Source organism: Gadus morhua, chromosome 1, assembly GCF_902167405.1.
Source record: "Gadus morhua chromosome 1, gadMor3.0, whole genome shotgun sequence".
Lineage (NCBI taxonomy): Eukaryota > Metazoa > Chordata > Actinopteri > Gadiformes > Gadidae > Gadus > Gadus morhua.
Genome location: NC_044048.1, coordinates 10,560,616 through 10,581,617, shown reverse-complemented (window position 1 = coordinate 10,581,617; position 21,002 = coordinate 10,560,616). Strand labels below are relative to the sequence as shown.

General features: G+C 43.6%; 4 protein-coding genes across 7 annotated transcripts in view; 2 read left to right on the top strand and 2 right to left on the bottom strand.

Moving 5' to 3' along the window:
* magixb (MAGI family member, X-linked b) overlaps nucleotides 1-10,338 on the bottom strand; it is a 39,587-nt gene extending 29,249 nt beyond the window's left edge. The window contains exons 1-2 of the mRNA XM_030365415.1: nucleotides 9,988-10,338; nucleotides 620-909 (exon numbers count right to left, since the gene is read on the bottom strand). Coding sequence (XP_030221275.1) covers nucleotides 620-909; nucleotides 9,988-10,070 — 373 coding nt within the window. The 5' untranslated portion in view covers nucleotides 10,071-10,338. The remainder of the gene's footprint in view (nucleotides 1-619; nucleotides 910-9,987) is intronic.
* Nucleotides 10,339-11,277: 939 nt separating this feature from the next.
* Nucleotides 11,278-16,399, top strand: gpkow (G patch domain and KOW motifs). The gene is made up of 11 exons (XM_030365345.1): nucleotides 11,278-11,499; nucleotides 11,736-11,908; nucleotides 12,012-12,151; nucleotides 13,275-13,381; nucleotides 13,673-13,877; nucleotides 14,410-14,542; nucleotides 15,002-15,179; nucleotides 15,495-15,615; nucleotides 15,772-15,841; nucleotides 15,936-16,021; nucleotides 16,126-16,399. Exons 1-11 carry the CDS (start codon nucleotides 11,318-11,320, stop codon nucleotides 16,252-16,254), a joined length of 1,524 nt encoding a protein of 507 aa, XP_030221205.1. The 5' UTR covers nucleotides 11,278-11,317; the 3' UTR covers nucleotides 16,255-16,399.
* pqbp1 (polyglutamine binding protein 1) lies at nucleotides 16,389-18,313 on the bottom strand. 2 transcript variants are annotated; one of them, XM_030365369.1, is made up of 7 exons: nucleotides 18,193-18,313; nucleotides 17,790-17,887; nucleotides 17,593-17,704; nucleotides 17,357-17,457; nucleotides 17,088-17,267; nucleotides 16,921-16,978; nucleotides 16,389-16,826 (listed from the first exon to the last, which is right to left on the bottom strand). In XM_030365369.1, exons 2-7 carry the CDS (start codon nucleotides 17,854-17,856, stop codon nucleotides 16,670-16,672), a joined length of 675 nt encoding a protein of 224 aa, XP_030221229.1. In that variant the 5' UTR covers nucleotides 17,857-17,887; nucleotides 18,193-18,313; the 3' UTR covers nucleotides 16,389-16,669. The 2 variants fall into 2 exon arrangements, with proteins under 2 accessions (XP_030221229.1, XP_030221220.1); XM_030365360.1 differs by having other exon boundaries at nucleotides 17,088-17,270; nucleotides 18,193-18,311.
* On the top strand, nucleotides 18,223-20,846 carry LOC115550400 (mitochondrial import inner membrane translocase subunit Tim17-B). 3 transcript variants are annotated; one of them, XM_030365403.1, is made up of 6 exons: nucleotides 18,224-18,329; nucleotides 18,734-18,833; nucleotides 19,051-19,114; nucleotides 19,253-19,381; nucleotides 19,497-19,607; nucleotides 19,817-20,846. In XM_030365403.1, the coding sequence occupies exons 1-6, from the start codon at nucleotides 18,274-18,276 to the stop codon at nucleotides 19,879-19,881; spliced, it is 525 nt and encodes a 174-aa protein (XP_030221263.1). In that variant the 5' UTR covers nucleotides 18,224-18,273; the 3' UTR covers nucleotides 19,882-20,846. The 3 variants fall into 3 exon arrangements, with proteins under 3 accessions (XP_030221244.1, XP_030221263.1, XP_030221254.1); XM_030365394.1 differs by having other exon boundaries at nucleotides 19,814-20,846; XM_030365384.1 differs by lacking the exon at nucleotides 19,817-20,846 and having other exon boundaries at nucleotides 18,223-18,329; nucleotides 19,497-19,806.
* Nucleotides 20,847-21,002: the final 156 nt, after the last annotated feature.

Sequence of the window (21,002 nt, the reverse complement as noted above, 5' to 3'; positions counted from 1 at the left end):
CAGGGTCGCATCTGATTCATGTGCTGTCAGTGAACAGAAAAAGACACAAACTAGGCCACAATAACACAGTGGTCGGGATGAACGCAAGGGAATCGGTTGGAAGCTGTATATTATTATTATTACTATTGTTACTATTATTAGTAACACGTTTAACATTACATTTTTTTCTAAGATAATAACACTAAAAGGATCTCCCCTGCCCAATGGACCCTTTTCAAAAGTAGAAAAAACACTGATGCAGCTCATGACATAAATTGTGGGTCCGTTAGATTTAGGTATGGCAGTGCAGCAGTATAGACCCAACTAGTCAAGTGAATATACAGTCACCATGCAGGTTCTGCCACACTCATAAATAAAAACTACCTACGGTTCAAATCTGAGCAACAGGAACTTACTTTACCCTGCTGCTTAAAGGGGGCCATAAAAGGGTGAAACACTTTCCACCATTTTCATTTATCTTTGTCACTTTTTATTGAATTCCCCCTTTTTTTTTTTTTAAAGGTCTCCCCAGACACTGGCTTACACTCTTGTCGTTCTTCTTAGTTGTGTGTTTATATTGCAGATGGCACAGAGGGAGTCAGAGGAGGGCGTCCATTATGCACCGAGGGCTCCCACCTACCGGGCGACACCGTCTTGATGCGTACGGGGTGGGGACAGGAGCTGAGGACCCCCCGCACGTCTCCCAGCGTCATCCCCAGCACCGGGGTGCCTCCGATCTCCAGGATCACATCGCCCACCGTGAGCCCGCCCCCCGGAGCCGAGGTGACGAATGGGAACTCTGCGTAGTCGGCTCCTCCACCAATGGCCACGCCCAGGTCGGCCGAAGACCCCACCAGGGGCACGAAGCTGTCCTTCAACTTTGAGTGCCAGTGCAGCTTCCTCACGGCCGTCTTAGACATGGCAAACGAGCTGCAGGGCAGGGGAGAAGATTTATACGGTCAAAGCAAATCATAACAAAAATCCTCAATAGCGAATTTCTCATTACATTAAGGACACAAATGTGTCCCGTGTTCAATATTTTACACTAATATCCTCCAAAAATTAAAAACAACAGATTCAGCTCTTTAAATAACAACAGTTAATTACAGCAAGGCTGGCTGATATACCCTGTTCTGCTTAAAGTATCACACACACACACACATACATCCCCTCAGGTTCATTTTGCTTGCCCTTGCGAAGACTGATGTAATGTATTCATATAAACCCACGGCGACGCATTGAGACGTATCTTCAATCGCACAGGAGAGGATGGAACTAACAAGGCAGCTGAATCATTACCGAGAGCGACATCATACACGCCGGGACAGGAAGGTGTCACAACCGCAGGGTAACAAATGAACAGGAACTTTAAACCTGCTGAGTTCCACGGCTGTCTTATTTTAAATGTATGGAATTGGTGCTCGATCTCCGCCTGCTTAAAATGCATGAAAAATCCAATGATCATTGTCATTGATTGAGGATGCCTGCTGAACGTTAGCATTTACGTATTCCTCCAGTTGTGGTCGTGGTCACTAGGATGACTCAGGCCTAGGACGCCATTGTGAAGACTCATGAGACGAGGAAGGAAGGAAAGAAGGACAGAAAGGAGCTGCAAAGAAAAGAAGGAAGCAAACATTTAAGGAGGGTATGAGGAAAGGAAGAAAGAGATAAAGAAGGAAGAATGACAGAAAGGAAGGGTGTAAAATAGGAAAGATAGAAGGAAGAGGTAAGGAAGATTGGTGTAAGGAAATGAACACCCATGGAAGGATGAAAAGGAAGTATGGAAGGAAGGAAGGAGGTATGACAGTAAGGAAGGCACTAAGGAGGCTAGGAGGGAGGGTACACAGAGCCAGGCATATCAAGCAGCTGAAAATCACCCCATGGGTCTTTTTCCAGTGAGGGTCTAATAAAAGCAGTACGAATGGTCCCAGGATGACCGGATACACCTAAGCCGTTCTAGCTGACTGACCAGGAGACAGGCTTGAGCTGACAGAGATCCCCTGTCTACAACACTCCCCCCTGTAGTACTACAGGCCAAGAGAGGGCTCCTCGCTGCTGCCTCGGCCAGGAAAGGAGCCGACATGATCCAGGAGTACGCCTTTATAATGATTAATGTGCAAGAGTCGGCCAAAAAGTTACACAACGTATTGTACAAAAAACAAAGATCTTGAGTATTGATAGATTGTGCGTGATTGGGTATTTTTGCCTTTCGAGAGCGATAAAGGAAGCAATAATAAGAGAGGGACAAAGAGAATGGAGGGGGGGGTGAGAGAGGAGAGCAGGAAAGAGAGAGAGACAAAGAGAGAGAGAGAGAGAGAGAGAGAGAGAGAGAGAGAGAGAGAGAGAGAGAGAGAGAGAGAGAGAGAGAGAGAGAGAGAGAGAGAGAGAGAGAGAGAGAGAGAGAGAGAGAGAGAGAGAGAGAGAGAGAGTGTGAGTAAGAACGAGAAAAAGAGAGAGAGAAAAAGAGAGAGAGAGAGAAACAAAGAGAGAGAGACAAAGAGAGAGACAGAGAGAGAAAGAGCATAAGGCATTGAAAACATAGGGAGACAGGAGGGTGGGAGGAAGGGTCTTGGTCAGATATAGAGGCGCCACATTGCCTGAGGTTAGGGATGGAGTCATGCGTTTAACCTTGCAGGAATCAAGGGCAGGCGACGTGAGTCAGAGTGTGCGAGCGGCGCAGCCCGTTGTCTCAACACACAATACTCAAAAACACAACACTAGACAAAACAAACCAGAAGGAAAAACAAACCAGAAGGAAAAACAGTAATCGTCTGCATTCTCTCAAGTGTGTTTAACGAGTCTCGTGTCAAAAAGATTTTTCAAAGCCTTTCAACTCCACGTTTAACCGGAGGAAACTAGGGCTATGAAACATTGAAGTACCTTCCAACACCAGTATGTTCCAACCTGAGATTACGCTTATCCCTTTATCTCTACCTGGCTGTGCGGAGTCCCAGTTCTCTCTGCTCCAACTGTGAAGCCTTCTGCCCCAACATAGTCGACCTGCTTCCAAAAGCCAGCTGACCTCACACACACAAACAACACCAACAACACCAAACAAAATGGCAGAACACAAACAAACAAAGCACTTATATTCATGTTCTTCTTTAATCCAAACAATATTTCCACCAGGCCTTCATCTCTGATAGGATTTACCCAAAGATTTTCAATCTTCCTGGCATTTTGACCAGATGCTTAAAATGCTAAAAATATATAAACCGGTGACCTGCGACGGTATTTACGTGACCTCTTAAGTTCAGTTCACATTTGCATCGTCCGCGTTGTGTGTAATCGCTTCCCGTCCGGTTGCGTTTTCAACAGAGAAGTTTGTAATAATGTGTGGCAGTTTGTGTTGTTGACCTCCTGTGTGCGGCGGGGGGGTTTAATGAGCCACAGCCTGTCACACCGGCTGGACCCTCCTGTCCTCCACCACCACCACCACCGGCACCACCCCCTCCATCCCTCCTCTGTTGTTGAGTCAACAAACCCCCCCCCCCCCCCAGCCCCGCACACTGTATTCACAACACCAGCGCCGTGCCCCAGCCGGACGGCACTGTGTGATCAGTGGGAGAAAGGGCTCGCTGTTATCCTCATAAACCGTATTCATGTGTCATCGTAGATACTAGAGGAGGGGCTTCAGCTGGTTGGTGGGAAACGTTTGCAGCGGATGTGGCGTAGCTGGATGGACTGGTCGAGGGCTGGCGTGCTGGGCAACGCTGTTTTTCCGCTCCGTGCTCTGAACTTGGCGGCCCACAGCGTAGCATTAAGGGGAAGCATCAGCATTAGCATGCATCACGTGTGCAGACATTTGACAGCGGTCCAGCGGCTTTTGATGTGGACCGACTTATATTCAACATGGATTTGAAGCAGTGTCTCGTGCATCCACTTGGCGTTGCTGATACAAGGCTTCTCCTTGGCATGGGAAAAACAACAAGAGTCGAATCTGTGTTTAGCACGCCAGGTAGAGTTAGAATGAACCCCTCTGGCTGCTCATCTGTCGACATCACTCGGACCAGGCTTGGATAAAATCCACATCCGGCTGAGATGATGACCCTGACCAAAGCTCCTGTTTCAAATGTAAACGGGAAGCAATCACACCGAGCAGAAATGAATTGCATCTGTCAGAAGAACACAATACACTGATTCAAGGATATCCGACCCTATATAATGAAGAAGACACTACTGAAACATTGACCTTTCGTCCAGGGAAGAGCTGACCGATACATATCCTGTTTCACAGACTTCCTTCTCTCCAGTGATCTGCCCTGGTTCTTCCCCTTGTGATTCAGGCTTAAAAGTGTAACTTCAAACCATAGCTATATGTGAAGGGCAATAGCAATGGGTCCGGTGGCTATACTTAAAGCTTCGCTATATATATAGCTGTACATAGATGAATTACTGTTTTCTTCGTTTACTTACACTCTCCAAGACCTGCTGTATATTTCGATATAAAGTACATTCAATGATCTCTGTGTATCACTATTCATTTATAAATAAGCCAAGAACTAATCCTGATATGAAAATAAACTAATGAATGATGACACGATTTCTAAGCATTATACTAATACAATGAATGAACAAAAGTAAACAAAATGGTGTGCTAACACGTTTTGTAAATCTGACAAGAGGCCTTCCAAGCAAATAATTTGAGGTGACCAAATGAATACCTTCACGATACTAAAAAACGACATCTGCAGCTAACCCCGACTGTGGCCACCTTTGTGGCCCAGATGCTTTCCCATAAGTAAGATGCATACTCTGTAAGTTGCACCCTCAGGCGCTGCAGCCAGACGAGAGAGTCCAGCTCCACCAGGGAATAGTGCGTGACATTGGCTAGGAGAGCATCCTTGAGCGTAGGCCAAAATCAGAAATAAATATGAAGGTTAATTGAATCCAGAGGATGGAGGCTCCTACAGGGTTGGAAGGAGAAGTGAGGTTTAGGAGGTCCATCTGGAATCAGGACGACGAGGAGCTGCATGGGCTGAGCTGAACTTTTCCATTCAAAATATAATAACATGGGCACCATAACACAATTGGATTCTGCGATCCCCATATTCCTTTAATCCATTCACAATACACTCAGAGCCGGCTCCCCGAATCTGGGAGAAGCTTTTGTGATGAAATCAGCTGACTGTCAAGTCTAGTTATTCTCTTGGGGTTCCTGATGTCAATCTGGATTCATCCACATCTAATGTAACTCTGATCTAAAGCTGACATGATCAACTATGACCACAGCAAACTTAATCCCAACTTCTATGTAGAAAGAAAAGCTGCATTTTGTATTAAACACAATGGAAAGCACTTTCAATTTATATGATATTATAAGGAGTCTTTTATTATCAGCTGCCATTTCATAGAAAAACCAATCAATATATATAACCGCAGTAAAAAATTATGCAATATATGTGCAGATGTGATGTAATAGAATTTGAGATTACTCCGGGGGCCTTTAGTCCAGCAATTACAAAAACACACACACACACACACACACACACACACACACACACACACACACACACACACACACACACACACACACACACACACACACACACACACACACACACACACACACACACACACACACAAACACACACAACCCCTCTCCTACCAAAACAGATGTACATGTCTACAGTCTCTTTTCTCTAATTAATTGGCATATCATAATTAAAATGAGCAATTAATTCAGCATAACATTATTGGCTAGACGGGCGTTTCCTATTTTGTGCACAAGCACTTAAGATTCAGGACACAGAGTTTGCCATTTTCAAAAGTGAAATTCAGTGGATATTGATGCACTTGTTTTGTCAGCCAGTGTGTGACTGGCATGGATAAAAACCTGCTGTTCTGTCTGCCCTCAAACAATGGCACTAAATTAATATCTAACATGAAGCTAATAAGGATCTCAGCTATTCACTGTGAGCGATATTGGTAGTGTAAGACATATATGAAGGAAAGCAATTTAAATGTATGAAACTCATCATATTAAACCTGTGAATCCATAGTTAATATTTTGTAAAACATAAGATTATATGTAAACTTCTAAGGGTCACTGGTCGCTAATGTAAGGGTATCCGTGTTTTGAAGTGTCAAAATGCATTGAACCCCCCAGCCAACTGGTTGAAGAGCAGCATTAAGCTCCTCTCTTAACTTTTACGTGCATTGGGGGAAAACTTTGGATAATATTCCACTGCCCTTCCGTGGTTCGTGTTGGAGTGCAGCCAAGTTAAGCATCTTCATTTACAGTGACAGAAATTCATTGCAACTAATCCAATACACTTTTTTTTGAGAGAGACAAGAGATGCAAATGAACATTCCCAGAGTGCCACCGTAATCAGCATCTTTCCCCCTGACCTTAGCCGTTGAATATTTACAAAAAGCAGTTGGACGCTCATGGGGGGGGGGGTCACTTGCATATCTAGGGCACATGTGTGCTCAATGTAAACAGAGAGCAGTGGCCGATTTAAAAATCAAAGAAGACATGCTTATGGATGAAAACACACTCACACAGACAAACACAATCACTTCCTCTTTCATAACATAACACACAAACACAATCAGGCTCGCGCAACACACAAAAAGTCATGACATAGCTGCACACAAATGCATATTTCATGCACACTACACAGCATTAATAAATTGCATTGCCATTTCTTGTTTTTTTATTTGTCGCTGTGGTTCTGAACATATTAGCATACCCAACATGACATTAAGTGGGTGCGTAAAATATGGTGGAAGATTAAAGAAGGCTAGCCGGCTGAATATTCACTCTTCTTCTACAGTACAGAACAGCGGTGGAAGTGCAGTACACATGAGCAGAGCAGTGGGCTTTAACCTCACGTGTGGCCGGGTTCTACCATGTGGTGCGTTACGTGGTTCAGCCCTCGCTTCTCATCATATACCTCAGTTCTTATGAGGAGGATCCACCCAACAGGTCGTCTCTCTCTCTCTCTCTCTCTCTCTCTCTCTCTCTCTCTCTCTCTCTCTCTCTCTCTCTCTCTCTCTCTCTCTCTCTCTCTCTCTCTCTCTCTCTCTCTCTCTCTCTCTCTCTCTCTCTCTCTCTCTCTCTCTCTCACCTGGTGTGTCAGGAGGCATTACAGCCCAGGCTGAGCTCAGAGAGGAGCTCTTGTGTAACACGCAGTCGTGCTTTAATTCAACAGAGAGGCGACACGTTGAGCTTCTTAACAAAGATGTTAGATACGGGAGGATGACACGGGGAAACACAGGAGAGGAGGGCACGCTAATCAGATGACTGAACAGAAAGCCCTTCAGACCGGTCATCAAAGAAAGGACTGAGATATAGGGAGAAGCCAAACCAAGTGAGGGGGTTTTAGGGGTGAAGGTATCGTTGAGGAATCTATTATTCATGAAGAAGTAGAGGTTGTATATTGGCTCACAATAGCATGAAAGTATTTTTTGCAAGGTCACAGTACCATAAACTGTGCAATACATGGTTGTTTGAGAGTGTGTGCGTGGTTGTGTACATGAATGCCTGCATGTGCATGCATAAATGTATGTGCATGCTTGCACAAGCTTGTGTGTATGTGTGTCTGTGTGTGTGAGTGTGTGTGTATGCAAGCAACTGCATGTGTGTGTGTGTGTGTGTGTGTGTGTGTGTGTGTGTGTGTGTGTGTGTGTGTGTGTGTGTGTGTGTGTGTGTGTGTGTGTGTGTGTGTGTGTGTGTGTGTGTGTGAGTGTGTGTGTATGCAAGCAACTGCATGTGTTTGTGTGTGTGTGTGTGTGTGTGTGTGTGTGTGTGTGTGTGTGTGTGTGTGTGTGTGTGTGTGTGTGTGTGTGTACGTGTACGTGCACAGGTGCATGCTTGTGCGTGCGTGCTGGAGGTGGTGTAAGTGAGAGATACTGCTGATTCAGGGGGAATGGTTGAAGGTGACCCTGGCTCCCTCCCAGAGCCTGTCTCAACACCTGATATTGATCCCGGTCGTCCCGCTCAGATCTGACTCTGGGACGCCACACACACTTTCTAGGCCTCCCTGACACGTCAGAAAAAGATGTCACCTAGAGGTTGTTAGTTCACACAGGATTATTGATTTGTTGTCGATTTTCCCCTGGATGCTTCAGTCTAACTGCCGAACGCAGCCTTGGACGAATTGGATTGAAGGATGCGCAGGATATCATCATCACACCCCCGTTGGTCGCAGTGGCATCGGGTCCAGTATGGGCAGAGAGAGAGACAGAGAGAGAGAGAGAGAGAGGGAGAGAGAGAGGGATAGGGAGAGGGAGAGAGAGAGGCAGAGAGAGAGTGAGAGACAGGGAGAGAGAGAGAGAGGGTGAGGGAGAGAGACAGCGTGAGAGAGAAAGGGAGCAAGAGAGGGAGCAAGAAAGAGAGACAGAGGGAGCATATGAGAGAAAGAACTAATGGAGTAGAGTAGTGGCGGAGACAACGGAAATGATGGCGGCTGGGTGCAAAGGTTCGGTCCACAGATGGGGAGAAGAACCATTCTTCCACATCTCTGACTCGTCAAGGGTAAACTGCTGATCCCCCTCCAACGCCACAGACCCCCGCCCCGCCCCCACTCACCACCACCCCTCACCAGCGGCACCACCACCACCACCACCCCCACCATCACCCCCCAAGCCCTGTGACCACCCCTTTACACTCTCAGCCAGCCTCCTTCTGTGTTCAAACCACACCTTAAAACGGCAGCATGAATATGCATGAACGTGAAGGACACAAGAGGTGCATAATCAGACAATCAACAGCTCCGGCATGGCGCGTGTTAATGCCACGAGAGTAGAAAAAAAAAAGCGTGGCCGGCTTCATCTTTGCCGCTCATTAGGAGATAAAGTGGATTAATGTTAATACGCGGACGCGCATTTCCACTCACAGCTGGTTCAAATTTAGGTTGAGGAGCGGGATCAAAAGAGGACAAATGGAGAGAATGAGACCCAAAAGGCTTAGTTTATAATCACAGTACAGAGTGAGTACTGGGCACACCAATTATACCCAGCCCCGTGGTCAGAGGGTGTGTGTATGTGTGTATGTGTATGTGTATGTGTGTGAGTGTGAGTGTGAGTGTGAGTGTGTGTGTGTGTGTGTATTGTTTTGTGGACAGTCACAAACAGGCAGATGTCTCTCTCCACACGTGCCACGTGACTCTCCTTCGCCGTCACTTAATTAATGATTTATAATAAGAGTCCATAACCTTGACACGCTCCCAAACACACAGCGGTCTGCTGTGCACGGGTTCAGGGTCGCACGTCAATCACGTCAAAATAGGGACACACCCAACAATAACAGTGGTGGGCAGACACACAGACACACACACACACACACACACACACACACACACACACACACACACACACACACATGGATTTCAGCTCTGAACCACACAGAATGTGCAAGACGGCCACACGTGTGCGTGCACCAACACAGCAGCTGTACTTCCTCCTGTCCACAGCACACACACCACATGCACCGACCCACCCTCCCACACACACACACACACACACACACACACACACACACACACACACACACACACACACACACACACACACACACACACACACACACACACAAACAAAAACACACAAAAACACACACGCACCTGCAAATTACAATGCCATTTTTGCAAGTCACTTAAATGTACGCAACATAATTTCTTCAATACTACGAAACGAGTGCAATGCATGTGCATTTGTTTACATTAAATATCAACGTAAATATGCAATAGCGTAGAGATTCCGGTGCTATAATTTCAAAATATCTTAAAAGCACAATAAAGAATCTCAAATGTATCTTTACAATTTTCAAAATTGGCTTAATTTATCACCGACCGTCAAAGCAGCCGAAAAGGGCTGATGCATAAAAGTTGAAAAAAAAATAAAATAAGTACACTCCTATGCGTGAATGCACCCCTATACGTGTGACCAACCATCAACACAAACCCACATTCTCCCCCGTCTCTCTCTCTACCCCGTGTTACTCGCCAAGGTTACACAAAACAACACATTCTCAAATGTCTTGTATAAAGGCAAAATACTGACCTGCCTTGTCGTTGACATACACACATTCTTTTCAAGCAATTCAGCCTTTCGAAGAGGATCCGTTTAAACGCGTCTATATACATTGACCCGGGTGGAATGACAGGACGAGTAAATGCAAGTGATTATATGAACAAACGAAGCTATGATCATTGAGACTGATATTTCCAGCACGGAGAAAGTCAGGCGCGATGTGCCCGCTAGTGGGATAACGTGGACACTAGTGAAGGATGCTCTGAGCACCAGACCCGTGGTGGTCTGGAAGAGGGGAGAAAAAAAAACGGTCGTGCAGATCTGACAGCGTTAGCTCTATAAATCGCAGGCGGACGCATCGCTGTAAGCAATACAACAAAGTGGATATCTGTAGGCACACGTCAGAAGTGGATTGCATGTTTTGGTGTTCGTTTGTTGTTAATACCTAGTGCAAATTGAGTTAGAATGACACTGTGCTATTGCATGTTACAATTGCTCACCTGCATGTCTGCCCTTCTCCTCGACAAGATATCCCACTTTCTTCTTTTAAGCAAATGTTGCAGTTCATTTAGCAGACACCGGGAACATGTGTCAATATATAATGAAGACTAATTGATCAAGCAAATGATTTTGTCGGTAAAAAAAAAATGGATTTAACCAGTTAGAGAACTACTGCAGACAAAATGACGTGATGGTCAGTTTGTTGTAGATAAGGAATCAGGGTTGGCTATGCCGTCCAGAACGTATGGAAGGACTGTGATCTCGTCACCTTAGGCACTTTAGTAACAAAGCAACATTATTATGGCTAATGATCGGCTAATGGGAAGTTTGGATGCATGTAGGGGAGGGAATGAAGAGTTAAAAGTACCGCCCCTATTTTGTAGTTTACCTGAGCATCACTTTTTGCACGGCGGAAATTTTAGAACAGGTAGACTTAAACATGTAGGCCTTTACCCTACCACCACTTCCGTGGAAATTACGATACTCGTCGTAATCTACGCAACATACTTAATATTTGTTACACAAAAAAACACGTCTTATGTTATTATAGCACATATTTTCGCCTGCAAAACTTCATATTTTCATATGAACTTGGTGTAGATGTGCTCAATGTTCAATTGGCTATCTAGTTCCTTGTGTATGATTAAATGAAGAAAACTAAAATAGTTGTGTGTTATTATCTCTATATCAAAGCTTTTATACTGATCTAGTGGGGTTCTGCTGGGATGGGATAGGATCACGCAATGCATTGGGAGTTGTAGTGATAATTGACTTAGAAGCTATGAAACTATTAACATGGAAAACTACAACTACCACAATACATTTCGCCTACATATGCCCTGTCTGTCCCCAAACAACCATGGAGTCGCACGGAGATGCTACCAATCTACCAAAGTCTTGGGATTCTGAAGGGGAGAAAAAGGCAGCTTTTTCTTTTGGATTTTCTAAAACGGTTAACAAATTTAAACCGACTAATGACAATGCAATCACGAAAGAGGAGACGGATTACTTGACCGGAATCGATGGAAAAGAACTGCTAAGGTGCGCAACCCAGGCTAGCGCTAGCTAACTGCGTGACAAATGCATCTTGAGATTTATCTTGTGCATTATTATACCGTGATCTCTTTTACTTTCATAATGATCGTCTTACACAACTATAATTCATACATATAAAGACGCTAATGCTTTGAAACGTCAGTGTGGGTAAATCGCAATAGTGTCAACGTCGTTTCTTGGTTGTTTCTCATTTTTAAATCACTGCGTTGTCTGTGTTTCAGTACAAAGCCAGTTAATAAGCCGAAGGAGATCATCATTCCCCTCATCCAAAAGAACCGCTGGTGTGACCGAGTGGACAAAGCAAACAGAGACGACAAAAATGAAGCCAAGCCACAACATGTCCCACTCGAAGATGGCTCTGTTGAATCTCAGGCTGTCAAAGAGCTTATTGAAGGTTTGTGGAGAAGGGACAAGTAGGGGATACTTATATCGTATATCAAAGTAGGTAATGGTATAAGAAACCATGCTAATACATTTTTTTTATGTCGTTATTTTAGACTCACAGAGGCAGCAAGAGAAGTGGCAGAATGGACATCAGCCCGACCTTAACCTCTCCATCCCGCTGCTGATGCAAAACCAGGTCCCACAAGGTTTTGAGGATGGCGACAAAGTCAAAGTTGATCTGCGACCTGAATCTGTAAGTATATGCAGGGAGAATTGTGAGTAAGGCATCTTGGCTAATATGGGAATCCTGGTCTGCTTTTTGAATTCTTTATAATTGTATGGCTTGGCTACCAACACCGTGTTCTCTATAAGCTGCTATCAGCTATTTGTGCTCACCCCACTTAGTTTTTTAATACATTTTCATTCATTCATATGGTTCTCATGCATTCTATAGCAAAAACATAAAAGTTAACAAAATACACTTTCTGTTCCTACTAGACAACTTCAAGTTGACCATTCTTTTAATATTACTGAAAAATGAAGGCTTGCTCGTTACTAGGCATGCAAACATTTTGTTATGGTTCTAAAGGGGAGCGTTTATTTGGGGATTCAAAGCAGCAACCTAAGATGTCTGTCTATTCTAGCTTGTGGCAACTATTTTTAGTTCAAGTGATCATAACTATAATTAGAAACCAACAATTGTTTAAGACATTTCAGAGAGTTGGTGGACAAAGTGTTTGCAGACATGGCAGATAGACCCACGACTTGCTCCATCTATTTATTTAATCATATGAAAATTCTGACTGTCAATGTGCAGATGTTTTCTAACCAGAACAGCTACCGTTCTCTCTTCTGTTGACACATTTGTACGAAGAACTTATAAATGAATGCTTGGATACCAGTGGTTCTCCAGGCGTTTATCTCAGTGTTTTTTTAAGACCTCCTGAGTCCGACTGTCCCCTACTTACTCCCGTCACTCATAACAGACAGGGCACTTGGCAGTTTGACAGTGGTGCAATGGGGTCGGGTGCCCTGGGCTCATTTAGTGCATCCCTCCCGCAGAACTGTTCTCCGCAGTAGAGTGGGGAGTTGAACAAGAGCAACAGTCGGGGTGCAGGCTGCCACGTCTGCCTGGTGACTCTTAGTCAGCTCTTGCAGAGGCTGGCTGACTGGAGCCAAGGGGTCAGAAAAGACCAGCATCAGCTGTTTCTTTTGCTGTCACTCGGCACACAACACAAACAGAAATGTTTTATGGAGCAGAAGTGGGAATTACATTTGTATCTTCTTCGGGCAAAAGACTTGGTGGAATAACGGCAGCTCTAGTTGTGGATTTGTGTGGTGAATCATGCAGAACAGTATTGATCTTGTATTGTCAGTCCACAGACGCAGATTATGAAAGCGTTCCTGTTGAAGCCTATGGTCTGGCTATGTTGAAGGGAATGGGATGGAACCAAGATGAAGGAATCGGGCGCACGTTTAAACAGTTAGTACTATTCCTATTCATCTTCCAAAATGTACGATTGTGGCTGTCACACAAAGCAATACACGTATGGAAAACCATAGGCCAGTACTCCATACATTAAAAAAAAAAACGCCTTTGTCTGCACTTTCAACTGTACAACTGTTTCCAAGGGAAATTAAAATGTCTTTAATCTCTCCCGCATAATTTCTTGGCACAACGGGGATGTTAGTTATGCATTCATTACTCGGACTGCATTCCTCAAGCCCCCTGTTTATTGATTGAATACACCTCTCCCCCCGTAATTCCATGCAGAAACGTGAAACCTATTGAGCACCAGCTTCGACCGAAAGGGTTAGGCCTTGGAGCCGATCGTTCGGCGATAAGGGACCTGGAGCCCAAGGGGCGTCGACGCACCCCCAAGCCAGGAGACGAGCCAGGGAAGGAGGAGGACTTGGTCTTGGGGCCTGGGGGTTGTGTGTTGGTGGAGTCCGGGGCACACAAAGAGCTCTACGGGAAGGTACTGCCAATATTATCTATTATAAAAATTGTATTGCCACTTTTCTTGAACCGGTATGTTGTGTAGTGTCAGCACTTTACAGTCAGGCATTTGGTGTGGTGACAGAAATGGAGAGGGCACAATTTAAATGATTCACTTAAAAGGAGGTTGGCCTCCTCAAAACAAAGATGAAGCAATCCCGTTAAGTGCTTGGAACGCACCAGGTTGACCGTCAACCCCTTCATAAAGGGAGGCCATATACAATATTGGATTTCCCAAGAGACAATACCAACCCGCCTTTCTCTTGTCACAGCCGTTGGTACGCATGCATCGCAGGGTCTGTTCGCAGCTGTTGACACATTTACTACTCATGCTGTATGTTTACTTTACTGCGGAAGTACATCAATTTGAAGACTAGCTCCGTTTTTCTGAAGCAGACCAGTGCCTGGTAGCTCTTTGAGTACTTAGAAAACGGATCAATTATTATTATTATTATTATTATTTATCCTATGACCTGCATGCTACTAATGTGTGGGTTGAACATGCTCTGCAGATAGAAGGGGTGGATCCTGACAACGCTCGTGTGGTGGTCAAGCTGGCCATCGGCGGGCAGACCGTCACAATCAGTCAATACGGAATTAAACTGGTGGACCGCAAAGAATACGAAAGAAACAGCAAGGATCTCAGTGAGTACCGAGTGACGCCTATTAGATATTATGTGACACGATTTACTGAATGAGCACTCATTAGGAAGGAATTATTTCAGGTATATTATAATAAGATATCTTATCTTATCATAAGATATCTTATCTTATAATAGAAAACGTCACTATTAGTTGTGATTATTTTGAAACACTCCAGAAGATTAGTTTAAAGTCTGTTAACTTGGGTCTTGCAAACATTTCATAGGACTGTACAATGTGACTGTCATTGGACTATGTGTGTGTTGGTATTATATTCCTAGCCTTACCTGAACTTCAAACAGCCTTGCACTATCTGGGTGGAATCTTACTACATTTTGGTGTTTTGTTCTCTGCAATAAAGCTGAATCTAATCTGGCATACCTCATTTGCTTATGACAGGCACGGCTTGCTTCATTCTTCATTATCTTTGATAGAAACTGAAAACTTTTAATTTCCCTCTAGGCCGTCTGGGTAAAGCCCACAAGGAGAAGGAGAAAGAGAAGGAGAAGGAGAGCAAGAGAAAAGAGGATGAAAAGAGGAGTAATGTTGACGAGGGGAGCAAACACAAATCTTCAGAGAGAGACCGGGACAGAGGAAAAGACGAGAGGAAAAGGAAACACAGAGATTCAAGTCCTGAGAGGTGACTGAACATGAAGATGGATCCATGATGCTTTTCAGCTAGTAACTGTAACTTACGAAATGTGCTTGCAATCCTTGTTCTTTAAATTCAGCATAGCAATAATACATTTATTTTATAATCGCAAGCAAACAAGTGTTCCTCTTGTTTGAGGCAGTACAATACAGTTTGTTTTACATGCCATGATAAATTAATACGTAAATAAATTATAACAAATATAAGACGTATTGCATACTGCATTGACTTGGCATTACAATAAGGTACCATTCCATTACTAAGAGTAACTGAATGAACCCCATTGATGCTTTGGCCCCTCAGAGAAAAGCCTGCAGTAAAGGAGCCACGGAAATTGCCAGCTGTCCCATGTTGGCTCCAGCGAGACCTCAAAGTGCGCTTTATAGACAAAGCCTTCAAAGGGGGCCGGTACTACAACTCAAAGGTACCCACAGAGCACTATGGCCTCTCTTAATCAAACTACCCTTACCTGGTTAACCTTTCCTCATTAATATTATGTTGCACCTGCAGTGATCTCATATTGATCAGATTTTCTAGTCAACAGTGTATTAAACTCCTATACATGGTGGTGTTTTATTAGATGCGTGTGGAAGATGTTGTGACACCGACTACCTGTATTTGTCGAACTGACGAAGGAAGACTGTTGGAAGGTTTGTTAAACTTGACTCTTTAAGTGAATCTACATTATCGGAATGCCTGAGCCTGTTAACGAACCCCCACTCACTATTCACTATTTCATTGTAGACGTGAAACAGTCCATGTTGGAGACCATTGTGCCAAAGAACGACTCTGATGCAGTAATGGTGGTTCTCGGTGAACATCGAGGCCAGGTGAGTGGATGACATCACTTTCATGATTGGTTAAAATGAAGCTTTGTCAGACTTGTAGATGAGACGAGAGCAAATGTCTGAATATTCCTTTTGTCGTTTTTAAGGTCGGTCGCATTCTGCAGCGCGACAGGGACCGCAGCAAAGCTCTGGTCCAGCTCGATCGATATGAGGAGGAGGTCTTCAACCTGGACTATGACACCATCTGTCACTATATAGGGGCTGTGGACAACTGAGTCCTCGTCCCCTTCTCTGATCAGTGTTCACACTTCCCCAAGCCCGTCCTCCAATAAGTCAAATTTCATGTTTTAAAATGATGGATCTGGTGATATTGTCTTAAACTATTTTACTTTTATAATAAAATCATGAATTTCATTTGGAGAGATGTTTTATTATATGAAAACGCATTTAAAAACAAAGAAAAATGAGCTGGTACCCAGACATTTCAATGTATTAACAAATAAGGTAAACTACTGATGATAAACATTAGACTACATGCACACCTCATAAATCCTTATTTACAGTCCCCAATCCAAATCCCTGTATTCTATTAGTGCCCATATTTCAGAATAGAAGTATGGATTTCACACGTCGATAGAAACGAGTACAGCGGCCACAGCCAAAAGAAGGTATGCGTTATGCATCGGAGGGTTATGGGGAATCCTTGGGCTGTTGGTTGGCTGCGTTGGCCCTCAGCACCGCCCCGGGGCTGGGGTAGGGCCGCTGCTGGAACAGAGGCCCCGCTGCCGTCACGTCTGCACCCGTCTTGGCCTCATTCCGCTTTGGCAGGCCAGTGGACCAGTTGCCCCTGGAAAGAAGGAGAAAAGGAAGTGGTTTAAAGTTACTCGGAAGTCTTCATGGGATGGGGCGGGGGGTGATTAAGGAAAGCAGTTGGCCCTCACTTTGGTGCATCAGAGTAAGCACTTGGATCCATTGGGTCCAGCTCGTCGTCCTTTCGCCCTAAAACAAGTGGCCAAACGAAACAATTGTTAGGCCACACTTCCAGACTAAATATATCATGCTAGTGATAGTTTTGATACCAATGTAACAGAACGGTAGATTGCGTCACCTCGTTTGCCTTTGTTGTAGGGTGCAACGTCATCCCTCCTCGGCTTTCTTCTGTTCTCTCGGTCCCTGCCGTCATCCCTCTCCCGCTCCCTCTCCCATTGTCGCTCTGGTGGTCGCTCCCGCTCTGGTTCTCTGTCAGGCTTCTCAAATGGCTTCTCCACTCTTTCCTCCGCACCTACATCTACTAAAAGAAGAGGATAAAATAGCCTTTAATTACAAAGAAGAAACTCAAGTCGTAGCTGCACATTTACGATTGGTTTCAATGTCTACCTCTTAGTTTCTTGGCAGCTCTAGTAATGAGGGTAGTTGGGTCATTTGGGGATAACCAGGCAACCATATCCGTCTCTACATTCCAGTAATAAGGAAGTCCACTGTAAGAAAACATGTAAATGGACAAAGGATTAATTAAGGCCAGATCCCGACCAGAGAAACATGGCAGCCATAGGAAGAACAGAATTCTTCATTCATAAAGTTATCTGAACAGATCTGTACCACGATTGACTTACCATATAGGGTCAAACACTTTGTACCAGTTTGGGGGCAGATTCTCTAGTCTGGTTGCCTCATAGTCTACGTTGTTGTCGTCATAGTCCTCAGCAATGATCTCCTCATCTACATCTGAATTTGTTCAAGAAAGAAATGTGATTGGCAACATATGACATCAATGATAAAGATACATAGATTATTCTTTTGATAATGTTACCTTGTTCTGATGGTTTGACAATCCCTCTCTTGGCCAAGCGAGCCAGCAATGCTGGAGGTAGAGGCATCCTTAGACCAAATAGTGTATGGTAAACTCGGCTGAAAAGAATAAAGGTTGCATCCATTCCAATAACACGAGTTGATTAATACATTAATGCATGGAGATAAGGATAAATACATATATATATATAATCGATTAATGTAATCCAATACTGCGGATTGTACTTTAGATTTGGACAGCCCTGTTTATTTAGATAAATATTCTGAATGTAGTAACGTACACACATTGCATTACGAAATGTGCGGTTTGGTTTGAGACACAGATCCCTCTTGGATGCAACAATTGCTTATCCCCCCCCCCCTCCGAAATGTTAAGGGTGAACAAGAAATTATTTAAAGAATACCTTATGTCTGTAAGATAGATCTTTAGTTTACATCAAGTCGAGTAGAATGCCCACTGCTCGCCGAACGCATGACGCGTGTTGATGACGTCACAATCCCTGACGACAACAAACATGGAGGAGTATGCCCGTGAACCTTGGTAAAGTATGAACGAAACATTCCCTTTATCGGTAATAGCTGAGAGGTCAGATTCCGTCTCTGCTTTGAACAACTATACAGTGCATTGCTTGGCATCTCAATCGCATATTTCTAATCTTATCGGAAATATAACAAATAAACTCATTCTAAAACTCAACAGTAACCAGCTGATGCCCAGACAGCTTAGTAGTAGGAGGGTCAATGATGGAGTTAAACAGCCTAGTGCCTAGAGGAGGTCACTCCAACGACTATCTGTTTACAATATATAACCTGATATACAAGAACTGTATGACCTTCCATATAAACCATCAAAGTATGTATGATAATTGTAGTATGTCTAGATTATCAGCTGTGTTTTGTTTACGGTTGATATTTCCCCCTCTGCATTCCTCCACATCTGTTCAGTCCCTGGAGGATAGTGGATGACTGTGGGGGTGCTTTCACGATGGGTGCAATCGGTGGAGGCGTATTCCAGGTCATTAAGGGATTTCGCAATGCCCCTGTGGTAAGCAACATTATAACTTTCCTATTATCACCTGCCAAACATTACAGTACAATTACAGAACAATAACACACACACACACACACACACACACACACACACACACACACACACACACACACACACACACACACACACACACACACACACACACACACACACACACTATAAATTAGCTTAAATGTAACTCATATTTGTATTTATGTATGTATCAATACAGGGTGTGCGACACAGACTGAAAGGTAGTGTAAGTGCTGTACGAACAAGAGCTCCACAGATTGGAGGTGAGCAGGAGTGTTTTCTGTGTGAAAACCATCTGTTTCTTCTTCCTCTCTTCATAATATGATATTGTAGTTGCAACTCAGTGCTTACCAGTCACAGATTGCTGATTCCGGCTGGTCTTACCGGGGTGTGTTTTGCAGGCAGCTTTGCTGTTTGGGGGGGGCTTTTCTCCACTATTGACTGTGGTTTGGTACGTCTGAGAGGGAAAGAGGACCCCTGGAACTCCATCACGAGTGGAGCGATGACTGGGGCCGTCCTGGCAGCACGGAGTAAGTGCTGCCAGACGCAACGAGATGCACATACAACAACAAGCACTAATACTACTGCCCTACATTTAATACTAGTAATAATTGTCAGTTGACAATGTTGTGTTTATGTCTCTAGGTGGACCCTTTGCCATGATGGGCTCTGCCATGATGGGAGGGATTTTGCTTGCATTAATTGAAGGCTTTGGGATTCTGCTTACCAGATACACAGCACAGCAATTTCAAAACCGTAAATTTGGTTTAACATTTTTATTATACTTCGGGACAATCTTTAACCAGCAAGCATTTATTTTACTCAAACCAATGTGTATCCCTAGACGTGTTATTCAAACTAATATGTAACAATTGCTTCGGCAAAATCTTTGAAGTAGTCATAAAAAGTACATTTGGTGAGCATTGGTCTACTTCATGTTACTTTTCTTCTCCATCCCTCAGCAGGTCCTTTCATAGAAGATCCGGACCAGTTGCCTCCAAAAGATGCAAGTCAGAAAGCGGGCTGGTAGAGGAAGGCCCTGTCACAATTAAGGCAGCCAGGCCCTGGCACAGCCACAGTAAACCACAAGCGGTTTTACAAGGAAGACTAGGAAGAGAGGCTGACTTCACTCCTGCATAGTTGCACTTTAACTCATTTCCTCAGGACTGAATGGTAATGTGGACTTTAGGTGTTTATCTGTTATTTATTGCATTTTGCTGTTGTCGAAAATTTCGCAACATCTGCACATTTTGTGATTATTGTAGTGAACTAAAGTATATATGCGTTTCTCTCTTTATGACCAAAGTTCATTTATTTATTTAAGTTATTTATATTGTTAGTTTTCTCAGTTACATCTAGGTATGTAAGCATTTATGTTATGATTTTATTAGTACATTTAAAGTTTGGTCTATTATTAGTCAAGTCCTTAAAGTGACAATCCCGAGATGTAAAGAAATGTAAATTAAGTCAATATCTGTCGCCGAATGAGGCGATGAGCAAATTGCCTTTGATGCAGCTGGGGTTGAAACATGAATTTGGTAAAAAACTAAATTGACGTTAATAATATTTAACATGATATTTAGAGTTTAAGATATACCATGTTTACTAAGCTTTTGCTTCAAAATACATGATGATCTGTACATCTTGAAAATATGCAACCATATAAATATTTATTTTTTCATTTCCCTATCAAGCTGCGAAGAACCTTTTCAGAATTTGAACAATAGATTCATTAATTGTATGAATGTGCAACGCTGTAATTAACATTGATTGCATTTTACATGTATTTGTATGAAAATTGATCGGTTTATTTTTAATAAGCAAACGACCAAACAACCCACATTATAAACTTATTTCACACTTTTGAACTTGTCATCTTAATCTATCAGTAGGATACTATTGTAGCAGGTATTGTATAATGTCCTATATAGGCCTTTCTATATTCTCAATTGTAGTGCTCATTCAAAGGTATTAAAGACACCAGCTTCAGTTGAACTTGATGTCTTGATTTTTTTCATGTCTTCATTAAAGCAATTTTCAAGAGCTGGCTTCAGCAGTCAAGTGAAGACCATGCATGGATACCTGCTGACCCAGAAATTAATGACCCATTTCAGAGAGAGCTGCGCCCCCTAGCGCCTCAGACCTAGTTTT

Coding starts and splice junctions, on each gene's coding strand:
- gpkow (XM_030365345.1), top strand. CDS start 11,318: ATGGAGTCGCACGGAGATGCTACCAATCTACCAAAGTCTTGGGATTCT. Junction 13,382..13,672: donor ATCGGGCGCACGTTTAAACA/GTTAGTACTATT, acceptor AATTCCATGCAG/AAACGTGAAACCTATTGAGC. Junction 14,543..15,001: donor AAGAAACAGCAAGGATCTCA/GTGAGTACCGAG, acceptor ATTTCCCTCTAG/GCCGTCTGGGTAAAGCCCAC.
- pqbp1 (XM_030365360.1), bottom strand. CDS start 17,856: ATGCCTCTACCTCCAGCATTGCTGGCTCGCTTGGCCAAGAGAGGGATT. Junction 17,705..17,789: donor TGTCAAACCATCAGAACAAG/GTAACATTATCA, acceptor GAACAAATTCAG/ATGTAGATGAGGAGATCATT. Junction 17,271..17,356: donor AGCTGCCAAGAAACTAAGAG/GTAGACATTGAA, acceptor CTCTTCTTTTAG/TAGATGTAGGTGCGGAGGAA.
- LOC115550400 (XM_030365384.1), top strand. CDS start 18,274: ATGACGTCACAATCCCTGACGACAACAAACATGGAGGAGTATGCCCGT. Junction 19,115..19,252: donor AAGAGCTCCACAGATTGGAG/GTGAGCAGGAGT, acceptor TGTGTTTTGCAG/GCAGCTTTGCTGTTTGGGGG. Junction 19,382..19,496: donor GGCCGTCCTGGCAGCACGGA/GTAAGTGCTGCC, acceptor TTATGTCTCTAG/GTGGACCCTTTGCCATGATG.